The sequence below is a fragment of the Prinia subflava genome, chromosome Z (genome assembly GCF_021018805.1).
Source record: "Prinia subflava isolate CZ2003 ecotype Zambia chromosome Z, Cam_Psub_1.2, whole genome shotgun sequence".
NCBI lineage: Eukaryota > Metazoa > Chordata > Aves > Passeriformes > Cisticolidae > Prinia > Prinia subflava.
The window spans coordinates 21,644,751-21,669,950 of NC_086283.1; the positions used below are offsets into that span (position 1 = coordinate 21,644,751).

Sequence of the window (25,200 nt, forward strand, 5' to 3'; positions counted from 1 at the left end):
CCCAAAAGCAGGGGTGTGAGCAGGGCACTTGTGCTGGCCAGATTCTAGAGTTAACTCAGTTGTTTTTTCAGGTGCAGTGGAGTTTGCTGGAGACACATTTGACGTACAAACTGCTTCCCTGTACCTTTGGAAGCACAAGCAGAATCCCCCATTCCTTCTCGAGGTCCAGACTTTCGTTCACCTCGGTGACAAAAGGGACCTCACCTCATTTCTGGTTCGTACATCTCTGCACACAAACCCCTGTCCCGCTGTGCCCTGGGTGTCAGCAGGGCAGGTACACTCTCTGGAGAGCTGTGACCCCACATCCCCATCCTAACTTGTGTCAGGGAAGCTGGGTGAGGTCCCACACATGACACGCCCCCGTCCTCGTGCACTCACACAGCACCCAAGGGAAAAGCAGGATCTGTGTGGCAAGCAGTGCTGGCTCTGCACACAGGGAAGGAGGTTTTTATTACTGTCATTAAGAATTACTGACTTTGTGACACTGAGATGTTCTGCTTATGCTCTGCTCTCCCTCTGCATGACTTAACCACCACAAAGAAGATTATAACCACACACATCCTAGCAAACAATTAAAAAAATGGAGTTTAATGGGAAATTTGTTTTCTTGAAATTACCCCCTTCACTGCAGAGCCAGTCCAAGGCCTGGCTTCACCACAATGAGCTGGGTTCCGCAGGAGCAGCATTTCACACAGATGTTGCTGGCGCTAACTCAGGTCAGCGCAGCTGCCGGAGCAGCCGCTCCATATACGGCCACAGGCAAACCCGGAGCTGCCGCAGCCAGGGACAGCCAGCCCGGAGCCAAATATGGAGCCCGTGCCCCGGCCTGCACAGCCCCACACCCACGGGCACCCGGCCGGGCCAGGAGCAGCAGGGAGTACGAGGAGAGCGCTGCCCTGAAGGATGTGGGCTGGGGAACAGAGCCCGGCAAATCCAAAAGGGAATCTGCAAGCACTCCCTGACTCGGTCTGGAGCTGCTCTATCCATGGCAGGTTCACGCAGCGCTTGGGAGGGGCGCATCCAGCTCAGAGCAGCACAAAGGGACCGATCCTGCTCTCCCGACAGAGGAAAATGTGCTCCCAGCTCCTGCAGGGAAGCTGCCTGCTGAGAAGCTAATGTGATTCCTCTGACCACGTCAGCAAAGGAGCCGCTAGACCCACTGTGTGAGCACCCTGAAACACAAGGATATTGCTGATTTTCATCATGGCTAAAAATAAATCATTATTTATTTAAAAATAAAACTGGAGAAGTTAATTGCGCCCCAAGGAAATAATTCATGTAGAGGCTGTATAAAAACATTCTCAGCAGACTCAAAGCTCTGGGTAAGAGGTTTCCTTGCCTGCCTCTAACAACAGCAGCAGAAGCAGGAGAAGCTTTTCTCTGTTGTGCTCTGCAGCTCAGAGGGGAAAAAAGGAAGCACTTCCTTCATGAACTATTCTGTAGGGCTAAAATAAGGGAAAGGTCTTTGGAATTGTAAACCATTCTGTCAGTATGACCTTATAGTAAGTTTTTTCCCTGAACCAGTTACATTTTCAATTAAACATTTCCTACAATCTCTAAATTTCCGATCCAAATAGTTTCTATTACTCTCATGTCCTTCACTTGTCCAAAATCCACTGCTTAGTGAGAACACACTTTGAGATGCCCCAAAATTATTCACGAATTAGAGAAAACCAAGCTTTTACCCACTCTACCATTAACCTGTACACTTTTCCACGTAAACAAGAGCTCTGAGTTGGACAGGAATCAGCATTTTGATCCTCTGAGAAGGCACTTGGTTGTTTTTTTTAAAATCATTCTGACAATTAGATTGTCTTAGTCGCACACATCCTCACACCCTCCCAGCATCTCACAATGGGACAGTCTCTGGGTTGTTTTTTCAGCTCCAGGAGGTACAACCACATCCCAAACTGATGACTGTGGCTTCCAAAAGGTGATCACAACCTCCTCTGCTTGTTTTTGAAGAGCTGGTAAAGCTGGAAATGTTTTTTTTCCTCCTATAAAAGGCACCATTGTAAGGAAAGCATGAAGTTTGGTCTCTGTTGCTCTCAGGCTGTCTGTAGTCAAGGGAGGTAATTCTCTAGAGAACTCCACAGAAAAGCAAGGATGGTGTTGATGCATGAGGAGTATTAGTCTGGAACCCTAGTTTTCTGGCCAGACAAAAAAAAGTTGTAAGATTAAGCAGCAATGGTTTCTCCCAGCTCCTCAGACAAGTCCTCCAGCCACGGTGACAAGCACTTACATAAGAGCAGTAAATGCTCCAGAGAAACAGGGTACCAACCGCTGGGCAACAGGGACACTGAGCTGCCAGATCCTGTTATTTTACGGGATTTTATTTAGAAAACTTCCATTAATTTTAAGCAGTAGAATAGCGCCGGGAGGGAAGGGCCAAAAATAGAGCAAGAGACGTCTACAGCTGCTTCAGGATGTTTTGTCTTACTTGAAAGAGCACACGTTCTCCTCGTTCTCCTCGGGACAGAGTCTGGAGATGGTTCCTGCTACCCATGTTTGGGAAGGAGCGAGAAGCCTTTCTTCAGGATGCGCCTGTCAACACGCAGCACTTGCTTCCCAGAAAACCTCTCCCAGCTGCCTGGGCAGGCATGGAGAGCAGCCAGCGCCTTCCCAGACCCCGCACCTCAGCCCATGTAAACAGCTGTCATGTCTGAAGCCATTCTGGCCCAGGAAAGGCAGCTCACTGCAGTTGGCAAACACGAAAATCCTTGTTTATTCCGAGTGCTCCTGACACATTGTGCAGGGCTGAGAGCAGCAGTGGAGAGCCAGGAATGTGCCCAGAGTCAGTGCAGGAGCTGGGGAGCCGAGCAGGGCCCTGAGGCTCGGGATCAGCACTGATGGTGCAGGAGGATTTATGGAGACACAAAAGAATGGAGAAATACAAGGTAAGGATGGGCAGACAGACGTAAGGAAGGGAAGAGGCTGGGGACAGGAGTGGAGGGAATGAGCAAAATAGATGGATAGAGACCAGGGGAAAATCCTGGTGGTATGGAGACAGAGGGATGGAAGGAGAAGGGGTGGGAGCAGGAGAAGTCAGTACTGCTAGAAGGACTGCATCCCCTGGAGCTCCCCACTGCCCTGTCTGGGAACAAAGATGCCCTCAAAAGAGCCCTTCTGGCTCACAGATGTTTTCACCCCAACCTCAGAAACAGAAACACATCCTGGTTTCTCTGCCTCAACACACACTTGGGAGAAAAACAATTCCTAAGATGAGTGGAGATATTTTACTTCTTGCTGATGTTCCCAAGATAATCCTGAAAGGAACATTTATGAACTAAATCTATTTTCTCTTTGTTTTGGCTTTCAGGGTCTAGTCTCAAGACAGAAACAGCTTTATGGCAAGTTGTCAGTGGTTAGGCAAAGTCTCACCACACACTATGATCTTGTGCTACAAGATCCACTGGGTGTCAAGATTCCCTTCTTTTCCAGTTACAAGCCAATCATGAAACATTAAGCTTTCAACAGAGCACCGGCACAAAATAACATTATAAAAATGGTTGTAGAATTGTGAACAAGTATTGCCCCTCACTTGAGTACACATCAGAAACTCAATTTATTGTTCTTAGATCTAACTCCCATCAGTGATGTCAGTAACACAAGAGAAACCACATCAAAGCTGCCAAGAGTACAAACAGGTGATGTTTGCCAACAAATCAATCCTTCAAAAATAAAATTTTAACCTCAAAGTAGAAATAAACTTTCCAGAAAATGCTGCAATATTTTAGATTCTCTTCTAAACCTTTACTCATTGAAAAACAAAACAAAACGAAAGAACTCAGCTAGAAGACAATAAGCAGACAGGAGGCAGGGATGATGCTGCAGGACCTTGGTCCAGCGAGCAGACATTATTCTAGCCACAGCTCCAGCCAGGACTGTGCTGGCTGTTCAAGAGCCAACTTCTCCCAGCACCACCCCACTGCAGGGAAACACTAATTTTAATTTTTGGAACTGAACTTCGCAGAAGGGTCTATCTCATTTGGTGTACACAGGCACACACACAGAGCACAGTCCAGTCCACACTGCCGGCCAAGAAGGGGTTTGGGTTGGTTTTTTTCAGTCTTGTTATTTTTCAGTATATAAATAAACCCATTGTTGGACAAGAGACATGTTTTGGAAATCTATTTATGGACCACTGGAACTCAAACAGTCTCAGTGCTGCTGTTTTGATCCAACAACAAACTTGCCGACTGCAGCTCTGCCGTCCTGGCCCTTGGCATGGGGCTTCTCCACCACTTCTGTGGCTCCTGTGTCCCAACCTCCACAGAGGGGAAAAACATAGATTTTAGTAATTTCTTTCCCAACGATGGGATTAAATGGCTCATGCTTTATCTTGAGGATTTAAAAGAATTACGAAGAGATTTCTTATGAAATCTCTATATTTTGAGCCATCATTAGATCATCAGTTATATGGCATCAGGACAAAAGGAACAGCCTGAAGTTGCTCCAGGGAAGGTTTACATTAGGAATTATGAAAACGTTTTTCATGGAAATGGTTATGAAGCATTAGAACAGCCAGCCCAGAGAAGTGGCGGAGTCACCATCCCCTGGAAGCGTTCAAAAAAGGTGTGGATGTGGCACTTGAGGACATGATTTAGTGATGAACATGGGGCAGGGGCTGGGTTGATGGTTGCACTCATGATCTCAAAGGTCTTTTCAACGGTAACAATTCCATGATTCTGTGACTCTCTCCAGTTCCTGCTGTAGGTGTGTCCTGAGCTGCCTCTCCCAACCTCACAGCTGGGATCCAGCACCAGGACAACAGAGAAGCAACACCTTGGAGCAGATCTTACACATTTGATCTTACACATTTCTCAATCCAGTTTCAAGACAACACCACATTTAAAAGGGTTTTTTTTTCCATTTCCAATTCCAGCCTTCTGGGTTCCAGATGAGCAAAAGCAACTATAGTTTTAAAGCAGTTGCACTGTATGCTAGTGCTGGTTTTAAAGATGGCTTTAAAGACACTGCTTCATCCTTAGTGGGAGCAAATCCTTAAACCCCAGAAGCAGCTGCTTTGTGCAGGAAGATGAAGTCCAGACTCCAGGTGATGCTACTGGTTGTGGCCAGACTTGTAGCCATGATGCTCCGGAAGCTTCAGTCTCCTGAAGATGAATAAGCTGAAATATAAGCAGGGAAGGAAAAGTGCAGTGCAAGAAATGTTCAGCAAACTCCACTGGCAGCCTGCAGCAGCAAGTGGAAACCCCCAGGAAGTGATTTTCCGGGGAGGAATGGGCAGCATGAGGAATACCAAGTGCTGCCAAGATAAGCTGACTTGTCACAGGGTGTCCTGTGGACTGAGCTGTGGCCACACTGCCACAATCCACTGCCACTTTTTGGGATTAGGAGTAAAAACTATTCAGGTTTTTATCTGTCTCTCCTAATTTCTCAAATGACCTTGCCCTCTTCACCCTAATGAGAAGCTCATTCTTGCAAACCAGCTGCAAAATGCTTAGAATTTCTCATCCCACTACAACCTAATTTGTAGAAGTTAAACAGCCCAGCAGCTCAGCCATGGATTTAAATGTCACAGATTCCTGACAGCCCCCTAAACTCATTCTCCACCCCAGCACAGGGCAGCAGGGCTCCCTTGCAAGCAGCCTCAGTCCTGGCCTCCATCACAGTTTTCTCCTTGTTGTTACTCTAATATTCCAGAAGCCCTTTTTTCTTTTTTTTGCTTTTTTTTTTTTCCTTTTTTTTTTTTTTCTTTCTAGAATGGTTTTGTTGGTGTTATTTGTATTAATAAGCCCATTTTTTCCTGCCTGTATTAGCTTAAAAATACAATGTGCAAGTTCTGGTGGTGCCAGTGTAATGTGGTCAGAGGGTGGGAAACCTGCAAGCAACTCCAGCAATGACCTGGCTTGATTAGAGCTTTGCCAGGTATTTCCCAGCAATTCCTGTCTCACTCTTATTTCTCCCTGCCTGGTAGAACATCTGCTTATTTTTAGGTCTGGGTAATTATCATCACAGAACTCAGATTACTTCTTTGTTCTGGTTATTTTAAGCAGAGCATTACACTATTGGTGCCATCCGATGGATTCTGCTCTGGAAGGAATGAGATTGAGGACAAACACAGCAAAACCACCATGAATATATGGGACCTAAATCAAACACAGGAGGCTGGAAAAGTGTGCTGGACTTGTGCTGCTCTTTTTTTTTTTTTTTTTTCCAGAAATTCAGCAGTGTCCAGATGGACTACATATGTACCCCATATGACTCTCTCCCTGCAGGGTCCTTTGGGAAGGCTCATGGCAATATCCACACAAGTCCTGCACAGCAGCACTTGTTTCATGTGGTCAGACCCCAACAGCTTAAAATTGCTTTATTTGGAAATGGTTTTTTACCACCAGGTACCCACTGACCCTGGGCTGTGTCAGCATCACCAGCCCAAGACCTGGGGCAGGAGGGAACAGGCTCCAGCTCCCCTGAGAGCAACAACCACATTCCTGCTGCTCGCGTGTGGGTTTGGAAGACACCTTTTAAAAGCAAGAAAAGGTGAAAGGATGCAAAGGGACCACCACTCAAGAGCGAGGCTGGGGGAAAATCCAGGCTGCCAAAAGGGATTTGCAATTTAACCTGGAGGTTACATCACGTCTGGCAGCACACATGGGCTGTCTGCAACAGGGCTTTAGCCTGGCATAAGGTACCACCACACAGACCAGATCTCAGAACGCAAGCCAAAAATATAGCTGGAACAAAGGACAAAGTCTGCACTTCCCAAAACAAGACCACGACTTGCTCTAGAAACCATAGAAAGTTACATAAATGAAAAAGCTGATTCATGAGAACAAAAATAAAAGCTTCTCTCATGGATTATAATGCCATTGTAGCTGCATTCATTCAATAACCCAAGGCCTAAAAACTTGTTAAATCCCACACCAACAACGCCCAAGCCCAAAGATCCTTGTGCATGCAACAAGTTTTTTCCTACCAGAAGAACCACACAGGAAAGTTAGCATCACCTCCATGTACTAAAGTCCTGGGGAATCAGGATTCTCAAGGGAGCCAAGGGCACTTAGAGACCCAACTCCCACTCACTTTTATTTACCCTGACACAGATTGCAAAGAGAATAAAATTCCAGGGGGATTTGGCATTTAGTTGCCTTGGGCTGCTTTGGGAAGTTCAGCCAGCAACACCAGCCTGGCCCCTCTGGTTGGCAGAGCCCAGCACAGCTGAGCAGGTTCCTAAGTGCCACACTGCCAACTTGATGTTGGAGTTCAAGGAATTACTTAAGAAAAAATAAGAATACAAAGCAAATAAATTTCTCTCTTGCTGCAGCAAGGAAGGTGTGAGTTCAGTGTTCCAGCAAAGTTTTTCAATGTCACTAATTTGGTGTCAGACACGCAGTACAGCCAATTTCACCACATCTCGACTAGGGTCAAATTTGTGACACTAGAAGGCCACAAATAGGTCAGAACTGTCTTGGTGCAACATCCAGTGTCTGTTTAGCTACTTTCCTCCCGCAGTGGCCAAAAGCAGATTCCTTTACCCATTTGTCAAGCAGGGGGACAAGTAACATTTCCTTATTTATATCTCCCCAGCCTCTGGCACACAGCAGTAGCAGCACTGCCTAACAAAGCCCTGATGACTTTTTAAAGTGTTTTAGGTTTACTTTCCATGAAGGCACCTAAAGGATCAACATTATTATCACAAATTCTGCTCTTAATAACTGATACCCAAGCACTGGTAAGTGTGTGGGGGTGAACCCATTCATTCTTTAGCATCTGCCTGTCAAGCACTATGGGGCTGCTACCAGGATTCTAACAGAGAAGATTTTATCAACAACACCAAAGCCCGTGTTTAAAAGTAACATTTAATAAACTTCACATTTTGTTCCAGTACATGAAAATGGTTCTGTCAGGTGAAACCCCACCTCTTTTCCTGCTGAAGCACTGAATTCAGAAGTAAATCTTTCTCTTTTTTTGGCTGCAAGGAAAAGGTGGTGGGGCACTGAAAGGACTCTCCAGGGAATGGTCACAGCCCCAAGGCTGCCAGACCTCCAGGAGTATTTGAACAACACTCCCAGGCACAGGGTGGGATTGTTGGGGTGTCTGTGCAGGGCCAAGAATTAGACTTGATCCTTGTGGGTCCCTTCCAACTCAGGATATTCCATGATTCCATGAAAAGAAGGGTGACATAGTGCATTCCTCTTCATTCCTCTTCTGCTCCTTCCTGGCTGCTCCCCAACACATTTTCAGTTTCTCATTCAGCATTTCCTGGCTTGTCCAGGCTCCTGACCGCACTGACAGCATCCACTTGTTTTGCCCAAGAGCCAAGCTCAGTTTCAAACCTACCAGAGATGCACAAACTCCTGGGAGTGTTCTGGAAGGCTGTGCAGATCGGACTCACTCTCCTTTAGCGAGCATATCTGTGTCCTCACCACAACCAGAAATGACACATCCCTCTACTCTCTGCTTAGATGCTTCTGTTCATTCTGGAAAAGGCTTAGAGAGAGTTACTACTGCCAAGTCAAAGTCATTTGCAAGTCAGGATACGCCAGAGCTCTTCCCCACAGCAATCACGGCCTGCTCAAAGACTGCCTCCCCAAACACAGATTGTGTGTATCCAGAGACTGTCTTTCTGTTTCTCTGGGATTTTTCCTTCCTTTTTTCCTTTTTTTAAAGTTCTGTGAAAAGTAACAGCAATGCCCAATGGGATTATTTGCCTGGATTTCAAAACCAAACAAACCCCACACAGCCAAAACTTCTATTTTCAGGGATTTTAATGCAAGATTTTAACATTCAAAATCTCATTCATCAGCAGCCAAAAAAACAGACATGTTTGCTCATGGGATGGTAGTGAGCCTTTCCACACTGCATTTCCATGCACATAGGACACAAGATCCCCAGAAGCTGGGCAAGGGAGAAGTTAAAACCCAAAAGTCCCTGGAAGTTCTGGCAGCACTGGAGCTGATACCAGCAGAGGCACCAAACCTCCCTGCCTACTTTATGTAGACAACCCAAGAGCCTGAACACAGAAGAACAGTGAACGCAACCGAAGCTTCCAACTGCTGAACGAGGTGTCTCCGATCTGGACAGGTGTCAGACTGACACATGTCCCCTCACACAAGGAAAATCTGACCAGGGACATGGAGGGTGCCTGACTCCTCTTCACTCTGCTCACGCTGGGCTCCAGGCCCAGGGACAGCAGCAGGAGTCTCCCCTCCGTTCACGTGAGATCTGCAAACAACTCCACCAGGGGCCGTGTTTGACTAGGGATGAACTTTGCACAGGAAGCAGTCTGAGTCTCTGGGAAGTCTCTGGCACTGCCTGGCAGCAGCTCCAAGTTCCTACAGCTTGGCCCCTCCAACATCCAAAGACTTTCCATCCTCATGCAGGGGCTCTGCAGAGGCTGCTCCCAACCCGCACCACATCCAGCCGCTCTGGGCAGGATGATCCGGGAGAGACAGTCAGGGAAGCACAGCTCCTTACCAGGAGGACAGTAGACACTCAGCCTGCATAAATCAGGGATATGGAAAGAGACCTGCTCCACCAACTCCAAAGGCCTGTCCCTGAGCATGGATTCACCACTTCTTACAATCACAGACTCACAGAATACCTTAAGTTGGAAGGGATCCTCAGAGATCATTCAGTCCAGCTCTCGGCCCTGCACAGGACACACCAACAATCCCATTCTGTGCCTGAGAGTGCCATCCAACCAGTCCTGGAGCTTTGGGTTTGTGACCATTCCCTGGGACACTGTTCAAATGCCTGACCACTCTCGGGGTGAGGAATCTTTTTATGATGTCCAGTTTGAATCTTCCCTGACACTGCTCCAGCCGTTGCCTGGGGTCCTGTCCCTGCTCAGAGAGCAGAGGTCAGTGCCAGGCTATGCCCTGGCCAAGCTCCATGCAGCTCTGAGCTGGGAATCTCTTCCAGGCACACAGCAGTGCTACTTTGGGGCCCCAGCCCAGCTCACAGCTGATGTGGGGATTCTTGTGCCATCACAAGCAAAGGGAAGAAATGAGCCAGGGGAGGCAGAATTGCCTCTCTCTGCAGCAATAAGGACTGAAAGCAGAGATAAACCATGGCCTTGGGCCATTCATCCTTCAGCCTTTTGCTTCATTCAGCAGCAGGAACGACTTGCAAATGCAATTATTCACATATCAGAATTTTTTTAATGACTACTGAGGTTATCCAAAACAAACATATCTTGCAAAATCAAGTTTCCAGACCTAGGCTTCCTCTTACTTTCCTTTAGGTGAAGATGTGAAGAAACATTGATGTATGGCAAACCACAGCTTTAACCACCACTGGCACTGCCCATGAACCACTGTAGCACCCGGAATTGTCATTGTCCAAAGGGAAACACCACCACTGCAATACTAAATAAATTGACCCTTGGCAATTTTCTAAGTCAGTCTTGTGGCATTTGACTTTTGTAAGCCTGAAAACTGCTCATCTGGTCCAAAATCAACAGAGAGCGAGCTTCCTATTGCGGAATACAGGCTCCATTATCTCAGTTATGCACTAACAAGGCATAAGCAGCAGCAGAATATGAACTCTTCATTTATTACACACAGTTGTTTTCTGCAGCAGACGTGGAGCTTGGCAGGCTGAGTTTCCCTGGAAGTCTTCATGTGCCTTGTCACAGCATCCAAACTCAGGGCTGGGTTAAATAAAAACAAACAGATCCACTCCTCCCAAAGCCCAGTACCAAACAACTCCTGGACAGCACAGGGCTGAGAGTGGCAGGGCCTGGGAGCATTCCCTCCCATCAGCCAGCTGCTGTTCTGTGTATTCCTGGAGTCTCCACAACATCAGCATCTCACTGGACTTTCTCACCTGAGTCACAAAACAGGGAACTTTTGCTATGTGGAAGAAAAAAATATATCCTTAAGTCCAAGCTACCTCTGTCACAGACTCCTTGAATAATTTTCTTTTCACCTCTTAGAGCTTCCTTTCCTGAGCTGTTAGCCATCAGGAATAATTATTTTTTCTAATCACTGCTTATTTACTTTCAGGGATCATTTCTGGCTGATTCTACAAAAGGTATCAATACACAGCCCAGCCCCACAGACAGGCTTTGCACATGGACTGTAAAGCAATGTACCACACACACAACCAATCTCCAGTGAGGCTCAGTATCACAAGATGCAGACAACTCTCTTATACAGGATATATTTCTAAATACTCAAACATTTACCATGTGGCAGAGAAAAGCAGGGGAAAGGCCCCGAAGGTGCCACTGGTTGCCTGCCTGCTTGCTCTGGAAGCTTTAAAAAGTCCTGATAGTCTGGACCCCACACCCATTGTCAGGTTCTAAATCTGTTTTTTTCAGCCAGCCTCTTTCTGAAAGCCAGAAGAAGTATTTCTCCTTTATCTTCATCTTAATGGAGTTCCCAGGACAGGTCTGTCCAACACTGGCAGCAACTCTACCCAGTAAGGACTGACACAAGAATCCAGGTCCCACCTCAGCGCCCCCGAGACTTCACTTCACCCTCCACATCAGCCCAGCACTCCAATAATATTTCCAGAGAAGCAGCCTGAAATAACAACACACACAGAGGGCTGCAGCTTGGGGGGTTTATTGAAACAGCTGCTCCCGTAATTATTTTTCAGAAGCTGCAGATTTCTGCTAGAGATGAGGAGCCCTCCACAGCAGAAGGAAACCAGGTTTGGTTGTGCTTGTGTGACGAGCTGAACTCTGGTTAGGAAAGGAGTTAAAAACACAGACATTTCTGCACGAGGCCCCTGTGGTTTACAATAAAGCAAAGTTTATTTCCTGTATGGTTTAGCACACAGAGGCTAAATTAACCGACAGGAGTAAAAGTTTACAGCATTAATTGCTGTTTCACTGCCTTTATATTGCCAGGCATTTACTCTTTAAATAAAAGATTACTTTAAGAAGAAATATAACATGGCCTTAGGGATTCAGGTGCTTCTGATGTGTATTACTTTACATCTTTGAAGAATTCATATACCACAGACCTTAGTTAACAAAGAGTCTTTTTGCTGACTACAGTTCTAAATTAAACCAAGTAATTGTTTAAAGAGAACAAAGCTTTTTTCTTCAACTAAAATACCTAAATATCATAATACAAAGGAAGAGAGAAAGCTATGGATTAAGTACAAATTTTCCACCTCTTTGCAAGAAGAGCCAGGCTATCTTGAGAAAGAACAGCATCCCAAAAGCATCTGTGAGAGGAAATATTCAGCAGAGCACAGCCCCTATGAGCAGCAGTTTTCTGAACCAGTAATTAATTGCCCAGGGTGACATTTAAAGTGTGAATCATCCTGAAGGCCCCAGATCCTTCTCTGTATTACTTGGACAAAATATTGTCTAAAAACTGTGTCTCTAAGTGGGAGAAATAAATTGTTTTCATAAGACCTGGCCACACTGCAGTTTCTAACACTTTGGGCAGCTGAAACAATACAGGAGTTGGCCAAGCTCTGCCTGCCGTAGCCAGGAAGACCAGTGCCTAGGCGTTTGCTCTCAGGACTGCTCAGGAGACATCCTGAAGTGACTCTTCCCGGAATTAATAAAATGGAGCATTTTCCAACACAGTGAGGCTGTTCCCATTACCAGGCTGCTCCCACCCACTGCATCCCTGCAGCCCGCAGGCAAGCGCCACCCTCACCCCAGGGCAGGAGCACTAATCTGGATGCTGTCCATGCCTTGGAGCCATGACCTGGAGCCACTCTGCAACTCCCCACCGTGTTTTTTAAGTTTTACAGATCCCTTTTGTCACCACAGTATCTGCTTTTTTTTTTCCTTAAACCACAAGCTTCCTTCTGCCTCAGTGCAAGCCAGCATCTGCTTATCCCAATCAGAAACTAAGATAAATACACACTGCATTTTATTTTATCAAAGTTTAAGTCCCCAGCTGTTTATTTGCTGTAGGATGGAGCTCTGCAGGCCTGGGCAAGCAGCCAAAATCGCTTCGTTCCCCTGCTGTTCCTCAGTCTCAGCCTAATGCTGATGTCTGGCAGTGGGAGGTGATGGCTCTCCCAATGCCTTCCAAGCTGCCAGCTTGGGTCCCAAATCATCCCATGGAAGATGGAGCCGTCTGTCCAGCTCCTCAGTTCATCCAAGTATAAATTCCTGAAGGGAACATTTCCCAAGTTAGCGTTCTGGATTTACTTTGATCTTTCCACAACATACACAACAAACCCCAGACCTTGGAAGGTGAAGGGAAGCTCTCACAGGGACCTCCTGGTACATTGTAATGTGATGGAAGGGAACAGGAATTTGGAAGAAGTTTGCTCAGGCACAAAGGTTCCATGGACTGAGCTACCAAAATGAAGGGACTTGTTTATCTGCATTACAAAGTGGAATTTCCAGTTCTTAATCAGGATTACTGGAGCACCAACAAGGAAATTTGCAAACCTGCTCCTTTATATTTCTATTCCCATATATTGTATCTCCTGCCCACAGAAAAAAAAAAAAAAAAACAAAAAAAAACCACCACCAACCAACAAACCACCAAACATCTACTAGCTATAAATTAGCTTCACTTGAACTTAATTTCTATCCATATCCAGTGAGAATGTTTTGGGATATATTTTAATTCATTCATGGAGTTATTCTGTTCCTTTCCTGCTCTACCAGTTGTTCTGCAGCTGCTGCTTTGGCCAAATACATTCACAACATGTGCACAGGAATGTCTTGGATAAGCAGCATTAAGTGCTTCCTAAGGAATAAAATCTTGTCCTGCTGTAGTCCATGGCAGAATTCCCAGTGATATAAGCACAGCCAGAGGGTGATCCCATGAGGTGAATAGAGAAGTGCTGTTTAAACCTGCCTGGCAACAAGTACTCCCATAAAAATGTGGGTTTATGTGAAAACTGTGATTATTTTTCCCAGAGGCTTTGTGTTTGCTGTTTCCATCAGGGTTTTCCAGTTGACTTTGATCTATGCCTAAGGCAGGAGAGGTGTGTCTGGTCACCTACCCTAAACATGGGCTAAATCTGCAGTGTGTCAGCATCTGCAAGATGATGCTGGTCTTGGAATCATCAAATGCTTGTTTCGTATGTAAGACACGCTGAGACACCAACCCAACATATCCCAAACACACACATATATTATTTTCCACCCAACATTTTCTGGGACAATATGGTTTTAATTTTTTTAATGCAAACTGTTAACATAATTTTGAGAGCAGAGCCAATTTCATTCAAGAAGACAAGAAAGCTTTACTGGGTTGGATCCAACACTTGTCTAGCCCAGTCTCCTGTTTACACTGGTCACAGATCCCAGGGAAGAGCACGCCAACAGACTGAGCATAGAGAGCTACACCACATCCAGCTTTCTTCCCAGACTCCAATAATTCACAGTTTTGACTCAGAGGTGTAGTAGTGATGTTTAATAGCCCTTAATAGACTTTTCCCCTTAATCTGTCTCACTGCTTCCCGAGCCCATGCACTTTCTGCTGTACACCACGTCCTCTGGCAGGGAGCTCCTCCCCAAAATCTGTGTTGTCAAACAAAGCACTTCATTTACTCTGAACCTGCCACCTGCCACTTCCACTTGCTCTCCTCCAGTCATTCCATTAGGAAAAGTTACTACTAATCTCTTCCTGTTTGTTCGCCCATGCTTGACGAGATGTTATCACATTTCAGACTTTTTCAGCGCTTTCTTTATCAACTCCAGAACTCACAGAATCATGGACTGGGTTGCCTTGGAAGGAACCTTACAGACCATCCAGTCGCACCCCCTGCCATGGGCAGGGACACCTTCCATTAGCCCAGGTTGCTTCAAGCCCCATCCAACCTGGCCTTGGATGTTCCCAGGGGTGGGGCAGCCACAGCTTCCACCTTATTATCCACAAATTCTGCCTTATTTGGTTGTTCCTCCTACAGTGATCACCTCACCCTACTTTTCTCCTTTTTCTCACTTTCTTCTATCATATAAAGACAATTATTCTAGTCTACTAAAAACATACTCACCATACATTTATTCACTGGGTTTTTTTCTTTTGCCCTTTCTCATCCTAAACATTCCTGACATTCTGTTTGCTTTTCATGGCCAGGAATATGGTATTTTTGTGGAATTGCCTAGTATGGGTCAAAGACCTCTCTGCTTAACAGTATTTTAGCAGAGTTTAAACCTTGTTCTTGCACAGGACGACCATTGTTTCTTCCCAGTTTTCCATCTGGGACAGCAACAGCATGCTGTTCTTACACTGTTTGCTTAGAGTCCAGCACAGATGTCTGTGGGAATCTCCTGGTAATTTCTGCAGATTGTAAAAGATGCCTGTGTATTTCCAAATCTTGATTATTATCTGTTTTCTGTAACTGATGTGCAATCAATTACATAAGCCAAAAAGAAAATAAATAATCCTTATCTCTTATCCCACATCAGCTTAGTCTCTTTCTGGAAAAAAAGATTTCTAACCTGGATAACGTGTGTCCAAAAGTCCAGGGATTCAGTATTATGGATCACCCTCCCTCCTATGCTCCAGGTAGCTCAGGTGTGAGGCATATCTTTCTCCTCTGACACTGCACTGATTCTCCTCCCTGCAGTTTCTGTCCACCATTCCCTGGGAAAGAGCCAGTGAAGAATAACATCCATTTGTGCAGCACTGGAAGATGGCCCTCAGCTCCCAGATTTCCTTGAGATCCTTTTTCAAACCACAGTTGCCTTGGACTCCTCTCTTCCCTCCAACACTCCAGCAATCAAACAACAGGTAATAGTTAAAATTTTACACTTGAGCGCCTTTAGAATTTCTAGAGAGGCTGATTCATGCACAGAAACAGGGGAAAAACTGAACTTCAGATCATTAATTAAAGAAATAAATTGCCACATCCACATCTCACAGGGGAAACCAAGTCCAGGAAGGAGCTGTAAGTCAGGATGTGAAAACAACTTCAGCTGTATCCTGACAGCACAAACCTCAGTCAGGCCAGTTGAACTGATGACCCTCCACATTTTTTTCTGGTGCGTTAAAGCTCAGTCTCACCCTGCTGCCTTTTCAGTGTTAGAAAATGGCCTTAGTATTGAGCTGGAGGTGCTGTCCCAGGAAGGATGTGCTCCTGGACGGAAGCTTTTTTTCTGGGACAAATGACATTAGGTAAGCATTAAAATTAAAGCTCTTTCAGGCTTTATTAAGTATCTGACCAACAAAAGCATTTAAATTTAATCATAAACTGAAAGTCTCTCCTGTATACAGCTGGGGTTAACCAAATGGCATTAACACTGAATTTTCACATTTGAGCAGAAACATTCATGAACAGCAGAATATCGAATAAGATGTTGATTGGTTCAGGTTTCAATCTCTCCAGTCAGTGACAGGAACTGAGATTGGTGCTTCCAAGGCTGTGGAGCACAAGGAGCAGGCAGAGCTCACCTGCCTTTGGCTATGGAAATGATGCATCCTTAGCTCTTGCTTTTGTCATAGAGGGGAATGTTTCATTTCTGTTTTGACCATGAACAGCTGAATTCTGTCAGTGTTGGTGTAGTTCCCTTTGTCTGCCCTCTCCCCAATTCCTCCTTTCCTGGAAGGAGTAAGAATGACCTTGCAGAGACTCAAGTCTTGGCACCCTCTGCTCGTTAACACAGATGCCAATTCCCTGACTTCTGGAGTCAGAGGAATTTTGTGAGTGTAACTTTAATGCCCCAGGACAAGGAAAGTTTCATGCTCAACTCTATAAATATTTATTTAAAACGAGCAAGTGCTTAGCCCCGACATAACACTGTGTGGATCCTATCTTAAAATGTGGTGCAGTTCAGGATTCAAGGGAAAGCCAGCAAAAACTGACAGCACCCAGCCTCTCCCCAAAATCTACCTCCTTTCCCCAAGCAGAGACATAATCCTGATGCACCACCTCAGAATAAACACTGTCCTACCAGCATATACAACCTAGAAAAATTCTCAGCAAAAAGCCTTTCCTGGCTTTAACTGTGGAATAGAGTTTTCCATCTTTCTCCTGCTGTCAGAAACTGGTTTCGGTTAAGCACAGTAGAATGTTTTTTATTTTGATATATTAAAATTATTGCAACAACTGCAGTCAGTTTAATCTCTGGCTCCATTAAAAATTTGAATGCAATATTTTAAGAAAAATATTTGACTTATCTCAAGTTTGGAACAATGACTTTACAAAAAACAACCCAGGAGGCAGATGGAACACATCCGAGCTTGAGCCGCATTATGGATTTTGTCTTCCATCCCAAAAGCTCTAACTCAGAACAACTCCTATTATTTTATTGAGAGAAACTCTCTTTGGTGAACACTGGGTATCCAAAACAGTCCTTCACATGTACTATGGTTCCACAAGGTTTAAAAATCAATACCTAGCTTAACACACCAGTTTTCACCCATGGTATATAAATCGCATGAGCTGGGTATCCCCAAAACATACATGCACCATGAGATTGTTTTTTAACTACAGATGCAGCTTATTTTCTCATAATATGTGCGTTTACCTAAACTTGCATCACAGTACAAGACTATTTACCAACGATTTTTATCCGTGTTTTCTTTCCACATAAACTGCCCGGCCAGGCAGCCCAAAGGAAGTTCACGAGCTGCTCCTGACTGTCTGCTGCCGCTGCTCGGGGCTTCTGCGGCGACAAACACGACCACAGACATCCGGGCTGCGACAGCATGCTGGGAACCTCGAACGTGGCAGCAGAACAAGGGACACTTGTGATCCACACTGATAAGGACTGTATGCACAGAGACACCCTGCTGTGGCTGCACTTCCCCTCAGAGCCACCTCGTACCATGGCCCGGCACCACCACTGCAAAGTTGGACTCGAGCTTTGAGGCCTTTTCCAACCTGGATGATTCTCTGATTCCATGAAACCTCACAGCAGCCAAACAACACAAACATAAAGCACATACACACTGCTCATTCTCTGTAATGGTGGCGTTATTTGCGTTTACTGTGACCCTCTGAGAAAAAAGGCCCTAGGGGGATTTAAATGCAAAATACCATTTTTTAATACAGTCTCCACCTCTCCATGTATTACTTCCCTGGGATTCAAACTTCAGAAGGATGAAGCAGCCTCGCCAGTCTTCCCAAAGCCCTGAGCTGTTGAACAGGGATAAGAGCTGGTGGTTACACATGGTCATTTCCAACAGCTCTTATCTAGAGCTGTTCTCCTCTGGAATGCTCCAGGAAGCACTTGCCACAGGTTATATTTCTCCGGTAGCACCAGCAAGTTTTCTGGTGCTTTACTGGGAAAAGAGTAATTGCAAACAAATATTCATTCTCCAGACCATGGTCCACTTTCCTCTTCATTTCTTGGGAGGTGGGGAGGAGAAGACCTAGATCCTTTCCCAGGCAAAAAGACAATACGCTATACAAGAAAAATATGAACCCCCCACATCCTTAATTTTGTGAATGAAAAATAAATTAAAATTTCCTTTCCTCTCTAAAACCATCCCTAAACAGCAGCAGGTCTGTGGAATACAGAACTCTGACTCCAACTCAGGAGATTATCTCTTCTTTCTGCCATGCCTGCAGTCGCAGTAGGAGACAAGGAAAGAAAACCACTCACATAGACATCAAAACAAGGGAGGAGGGCAGAGCTGGGAGAGATGGAAATGTGGGATGGAGACTACAAAGATGAAGCACTTGGCTCGAAGGAGCATCTGCACACCAGACATTTGATGTGGCAATTTGCACAGCCCCCAGCACTGGCAGTGGCACAGGACAGAGCTCAGCCCACCACCAGTGCTGGCACTTCACTTCCACAGCCACAGCCTCCAGCTTCACCCATATCCCTGGAACTGCAGGTGGGTGTTGGATGAACAAATACATAATTCTCTCAAAGTCCCCACTCAAGACCTGTGCAGTTGTTGGCAACAAATGCACACTCCTAAGACCAAGAAGAATTTAAGCAGCTGGTTCTCTTACACTTGAGATCAATAAAATGGGCAATCCAGCTGCCTTCAGGAAGAAAGGGATTCTGGTAGCGGGCACCTTTTGCCCCAAGATCAACAAAATACCAAAATCCTGTGGAGAAAATCACACACTGGATATGTGCTGTTCAGCTTCTTTCCTCCTTGTATCCTTTTCTACCAGGAGCAGGAGTCTAATGACTCTTAGCCTCTCTTCCTTTCACCTCCTGAAGGATTTGAATGAGAGGTTGCAGTGAAACCCCTCTCACAGCCAGCACAGTCCTTGTTCCTGCAATGCTCCTGCACTTCCGAACGCAGCATCTGCGTCTCATTTCTGTCCGTACCTTCTGCCACTGTCCCACGCTGAGAACACTGCTCACCTCAACTGTCTGCCATGCAGGAAGGCTCCTGCCCAGCAGCTCCACATGCACATGCCGTGTGGGTGTCCCAACCTCATCTGCGTAATTACAATCCCCATGCATCCCTGCCTAGCCCACAACTCGCCAGCACAGCATCCACGGTGAGGAAGATTAAAGACAAGGGGCCACTTCCCAAGCAAGACTTTCAAACACAGCAGGAAACTGGTGCTGGAACTATCACATTATGGAATGAAATTCAAATAGGAGGCCAGACAAGATGTCAATCATCATACTTTCCAGAAATCACTTGAAACACACTCATAAAATGTCTTTGCTTAGACATGAGCTTCACACAATGTTTTTTCCTCACAGATGCATCATACTGAACATAAACATTATAGAGAAAAGTGCCTTGGGGAAAACATTTTATACACTGTGATGTGGCAAATTATACCACATAACAAAGCAGGACTTTGCCAATACTAGACCACAAAATTTGGGCACCCTCCAAGACTCACAGCCCCAGGGCGTGAGGTGTGAAGCAACCTCAACTCTTTTTCTTCAGCGGGAGACACTTTGCAGTCTCACAAAAGCTTCTTCAGCTCACAGAAATGGGGCAGGAGGAGGAGATTCGACACTTATTTCTGGTTTGCTTCTACTCAGGCAAATTAGCCTTTTAAAACCCAAAATAACACAGTGCTGGGTGTCACTACAGTACAAAGATGACTTAGCAGGAGGGAGAGCCCTTCCCAGGCTGATGTTACCCAGTTCAGTCACTTCGCTGCAAACAGCCTTGTCTCTGTTCCATCTCTATCTAGCAATCTTCTCTGATGTGGATTTTCCATTCCTGGAGTGGGTTATTTCAAATTCAGCACCCAGAAAGGCTTCTCTGGTCCTCCACGCAAAGCCTGTCTCACCAATGGTTTCAAGAGCCACAGAAACTACTCACTCCCATTCCCCTGAAAGAGGTGCCTCCCTCTTACTTTAGGTTGAAACATTGATTAAAATTCTTATACTGGAAAGAAAACATCACCCAGTGAGGTGCTGGGCTGGTCCTGCCAACAGAAACACCCTCGGTACGCAGGAATCCAAGAATGTGCAAGTCTTGCTCATTACCACAAGATCCCTTGAGCTGCTCCAGCTTTAGACACAGGCATGATTTGTATGTGTGTGTCTATATATATATATATAAATGTACACGTCATAAAACTGACAATTATGTGCACATTATGCTCAAATTCCCCAAAAAACAGACTACACCAACGCTACATTCAAATTCCACAGGCAGGGATGCACAAAGGAGCCTGAAAGGCAGCAGTTAGTCAGACTGGAGCTTTGTAACATGTACAACCCACATAAGGGCCACGAAGCACTGTAGAAAACGCTAAACTAATAATTAAAAACCTGATTTAAAAACAGAAAAACGCAGAGATCCGTGCTTTCACCCCTGGAGCTCAGTATCACCAGACAGACAGAAATCAATAGGTGCCATGAAGAGGGTGCTGATAAAAATCTATAGCAACTGAGGCAGTCAACTCGAAACCTATTAACAGCTGCAATACAAAGAAAGGATTACTTTTCCAATCTGCTGCTTTCCTTCCAGATGATCATTCTGTACAAACCCAGGAGAAATCTCTTTGGATCCCTTTTATGAATGAACTACTCAGGATTTCAAGACCCTCCCCAGATCAGCAGGAAACAATCCTCCGCTTTTCACCACCAGCACCGGCACTGTCAGTGCTGGCATCAAGTTTAATAAAAATGACACGGGAAGGGAGGGACAGCAGGGACACCTGAGGCACAGGCTCCTGTGCCATCTGCAGCCCATCTCCCCAAGCTTACCAAACTGGTATTTGATCTGCTGAAGCCCACAGACCAGTGGGGCTGCACTCAAGCAAAGAAGGAGAATGCACTGAGGGCTTGTTTTTATCTTCTGTACTTCACTATCCTCCCAAAGTCTGAGGACCTGAAGCACGAACAGTGACAGGAAAAGGTCATCATACAGCCACAGCTCAGACTCTTTATTTCCTCGTAGTAAAAGTCACTGATCTTTAACTGCAATTGCTGGCATTTTCTGAACACTTGTCATTTTTTAGTTCTCCAGCACCAAGTGCAACCAAATCCCCGGGATTTCAGCCTCGGAGCATCTCCCACATGGATCAAACAGAAAGCAGATGATCCTGAGGACACAGAGCTACACCTGAACCTAGGCACAAACCCGCTATTTCTGTGTATCTCTTTATTTTCCCTTTGAAAAACACAGTCCGAGCTCTGCCTACAACACACTGGGGCTACGAAAAGCGAAATCCAGTATTCCCAACAGAGAAAGAACCAGAGGCTACTGGGACAGCGGCCATACACCCCTGCCACAATCAACGAGTAATAAACTCATCAAAACCAAATAACGGACGACACATTTAGAATTTAACTTCAAGAACAACAACAACAAAAAAAAAACCCCAAATAGTGGTGGCTCTGCCTTCCCAGCACAGGGCGAGGGGTGCCGGATCACCGAGGAAATGCCGCGTTCCGTCGGCGGCAGCCGCAGCACCGCCCGCACAGCGCCGGGCGCCGTGAGGGGACCGCGGCTGCCCCGGCCTCTCCCCACGCTGCTCGGCCGCCCCCGGCATCCCCTGCCCGGCACAAGTTTCCCCCGGGGGCCGCTTACCGCCGTGGAGCCGGAGGACGAGGCGATGTAGACCTTGATGACCATGCTGGGAGCGGCGAGATGCGGAGCCGGGCGGGCGGTGGGCGTGTGAGGCCGGCTTGGGCGCGGGCTGGGGCTGAGGCGGGAGGGCGGGCACGGGGAGGCGGCGGGAGCGCTTGCCCCGCCTCGCTCCGCAGTTACCGCCGCCCGAGCCCGGAAGGGCGGAAAATGGGTTCTTTAAAATTAATTAAATAAATAAATAGTAAAAAAAAGAAAAGGGAAGAAAAAAAAAAAGGCGACGACATAAAGAGGAGAGGAGGAGCGTTCTGGACGAGCCGCGCGAGACGTGGGGGGGAGGGGGCGGGGGAGCCATGGCCGCCGGGGCTGGGCCGCTCCGGGGCCGGGGTGAGAGCGGCGGGGGAACCGGAGGACACCGGGGCGGGAGACAGGGATGGAGCCAAGCGTGGGGGGTCGCCATGGTAGCGGCCGGTTCCCCTCGGTTCCGGCTCCCCTCAGCACCAGGTCCCCTCATGGCCGCTTTCCTCACGGCTGGGTCCCCTCGTGGCCGCTCCCCTCACGACCCACGGCTCCGCGCCGGGCCCGTGGTTACCGGCTGCCCTCCAGCCGCCATGGCCGGCCCCACTCCCCCGCGGCCGCGGGGCGAGGGCAGCGGCAGCACCGCCAGCCCCGTGCCTTGGCCGTGACACCGATCTGGGGCGCAAGAAGTCAGCGGTGGGCGGCTGTTTCTGCGTAATGGTGCTTAGAATTAAGAATTTCCTTTTAAAATCTATTCTAGCGTGGAAGGTACTGTCCAAGTGATATGCTAGCCCGTGCCAAAGGACAGGTGGCATCCAGTGGAGTTCTTCGCGTTCTTGTGCTTATTGTATGTTACACACACACACAAAAAAAAAAAAAGCATAAAACCCCGCACATTTTTAATTGTTATAGTCATGGTGAGATGTTATTGAAGGATATCTATACCCAGCACCTGTCTCCCACTTGCCTGTGGTACTCCAACTATTACCTCATATATATTTTGTTATCTATTCTGATAGCAGGTTCACAACAAATAGGAAGTATGTACAGTGATAAGCACAAGAAGCTACAATTTTACACCTACAAGGTAAGATGAAAGCAAGATGTTTGTTCTGCTCTTGGCGAAAAACAAGGCGGTATTTCTGAAATGAGTTTTCCAAACAAGCTTTCCTGTTTCAAATTATTCATTTTTCTAACAATAAACTATTATCTTTTTAAAAATCCATTGAATTAAAAAGAATTTAATTAAGTAATCCATATTTGCTTTATTAATTTGCCAATAGTAATGGAAAGAAAACTGTTTTGAGGAGGACATGCCTAAATTTGATATTACTTATGATACTTATCTGAATCTTTGAAGCCGTCACTAGTTTTAAGTATGTTTGAAAAAGCAATAAACCAAAATTTATTGAGGATGATGGTATGCCATAAAAATTCCCTGGTTCAAGGAATTTCAAAATTTATTAAAATAAATGGTGTACTTTCTAATCTGTTTAAAACAAACTGAGTTAAGTCCAGGAGATTAAAATTCTTCAAGGAATGTTTCTTTGCTTGTGTTTCTGCAGCCTCTTTCCAGCTGCTCGAGAAACACCCTGGGAATTCCTGTTGGCTCCAGCGTGTAACCTGATTCATGGCAAGGAACGCAGGAGGGAGAAACCACAGCTTATCAGAAAGGAGGAAAAAATGCAGGTAGAGAATGGGAGAGGGAGGGTCACTTGAACTTTGGGCTCCCCTGTCACATTCCTGGCTGGATGCCAGCTCTCCTCTCCTTGGAGACTTGGAATTGGCTCCAAAGAGTGAGATTCACCTGGGGCGAGCTGCACCCTGTCCTCCTGCCTCCTAAAAACGCTGCTATCATCATTGCTCTCCAAAGTGCACTCTAGAAGGCATTTTATCTTCATGAATTGAGATTTCTTAAGAGCAATACACGAATCAGGTATCATTGACACAACTTGGTTCTCTTCACTCATAAATTTTCTACTTTATTGGTGGGAAAATGTGATGTTTTCTGTTCCCACGCTACTCTTGTTAAGTTCACGGTGTTGTTTTTGTTTTCACTGTTAAACACTTGGGAAGCGATGAAATATCCTTCTCAAAGTAGATCAAAACCTAAAGAAAAATGACCAAATTTTAGGTGCTCCCAAAAGGGAAGCCCAAGGGATTGGCCATTCCAGAGTCATCCTGGGATTTCACATTAAAACACTGCAGTATGGCAAAGATCCCCTCACTTTTTCCTTAGAGCACAGGCAGGGATGGAGCCTTCTGAGTGCTGGCAAATTCAGCTGTTTTAAAAAAAGGAACTGTAGGAGAATCTCACAACGAAAGATACTGCAGTATCAACTGCAAATTCCCTCTTGTCCAAAAGGTCAGGAAGAACAAACTCCCACATGCTCCACAGCTGCTTTGTAATCACGGAGAGAAATTAATCCAGAATCCACCTGTGGATGGTGGATTCTGGATGATCCACCTGGCACACATGAGGCTGTGCCAGGGTCAGCTCTCGCATCATGTTTGTGCCAGAGGAGATGATCTGTGTCTGTGTGAAAAGGTGTGATGGGCAAGGGACATCAGCTCAGCGCTCTCAACAGGAAATCAGAAATCCATCCTTCATTCCCAGTCCCAGCCTTGCAGTAACTGGAACCAAAGCGCAAACCGTGACTCAGAGCGTGTCTCCTGGCTTTGCCCGTGTCCTAATGCATCCCGTGCCGCCGGAGGTGGAAACTGCTCCCCTGCTCCAAAGGCTTTGTGGGCGCAGGTGGGGAAGGAAGTCCCAGAGATCTTCCTCATGTGGAAACTCAGCAAGGCCGGGTTTCCTTGATTTACGGGTAACTGTGGCAGGTACACAGCGGAGGAGGTCACTTACAGGGCACAGAGCTGGAACTCTGTGAGTGCTGTTTTTCACCTGAGCCGTGGAACCGATGAGTGACATTACATTGCAGCTGCCTTAAAACCGCCCGTCCCAGCTCAGCACTCACAGACTCGGCTCAGCACCCCCACACCCGCCGGTCCTGGCTCTGCCCCCCAGGCCCGGCTCAGCACCCCCAAGACCCAGCTCAGTCCGCCAAGACCCGGCTCAGCCCCCCAGACCCGGCCCCGCGCTGGCTGCCGGGGCGCGCCCCCTGCTGGCGCTCGGCGGGAGCGCGGCCAGGGCCCGGCCCGCTCTCCTCGTCCCGAGAGGAGGAGGGGAAGAGGTGGAGGAAGAAAAGGACGTGGAGGAAGTAAGGGAGGAGGAGGAAGAAGAGGGGGAGGGAGTTGCCTGGGGCTCTGTGACACATTGTAGGCCTGGGGACGTGCGCATTGGTGCCTTGGGGGGTGGGGGTCAGCAGTGCTTTCAAAGAACCGTGGAATCATTTTGGTCGGA

General features: G+C 46.6%; 1 protein-coding gene and 1 long non-coding RNA gene across 3 annotated transcripts in view; one reads left to right on the top strand and one right to left on the bottom strand.

Moving 5' to 3' along the window:
- Positions 1 to 21,979, bottom strand: part of LOC134563912 (adapter SH3BGRL) — a 29,825-nt gene extending 7,846 nt beyond the window's left edge. Inside the window, exon 1 of the mRNA XM_063422336.1 lies at positions 21,825 to 21,979. Within this exon, the coding sequence (XP_063278406.1) occupies positions 21,825 to 21,869 (45 nt within the window). The 5' untranslated portion in view covers positions 21,870 to 21,979. The remainder of the gene's footprint in view (positions 1 to 21,824) is intronic.
- A 184-nt stretch (positions 21,980 to 22,163) lies between these two features.
- On the top strand, positions 22,164 to 24,067 carry LOC134564452 (uncharacterized). Of its 2 annotated transcripts, none has more exons than XR_010083565.1 (3): positions 22,164 to 22,208; positions 22,862 to 22,926; positions 23,405 to 24,067. It is a non-coding gene; the product is annotated as an uncharacterized LOC134564452 (long non-coding RNA). The 2 variants fall into 2 exon arrangements; XR_010083566.1 differs by having other exon boundaries at positions 22,166 to 22,208; positions 22,859 to 22,926.
- The last annotated feature ends 1,133 nt before the right edge of the window (positions 24,068 to 25,200 follow it).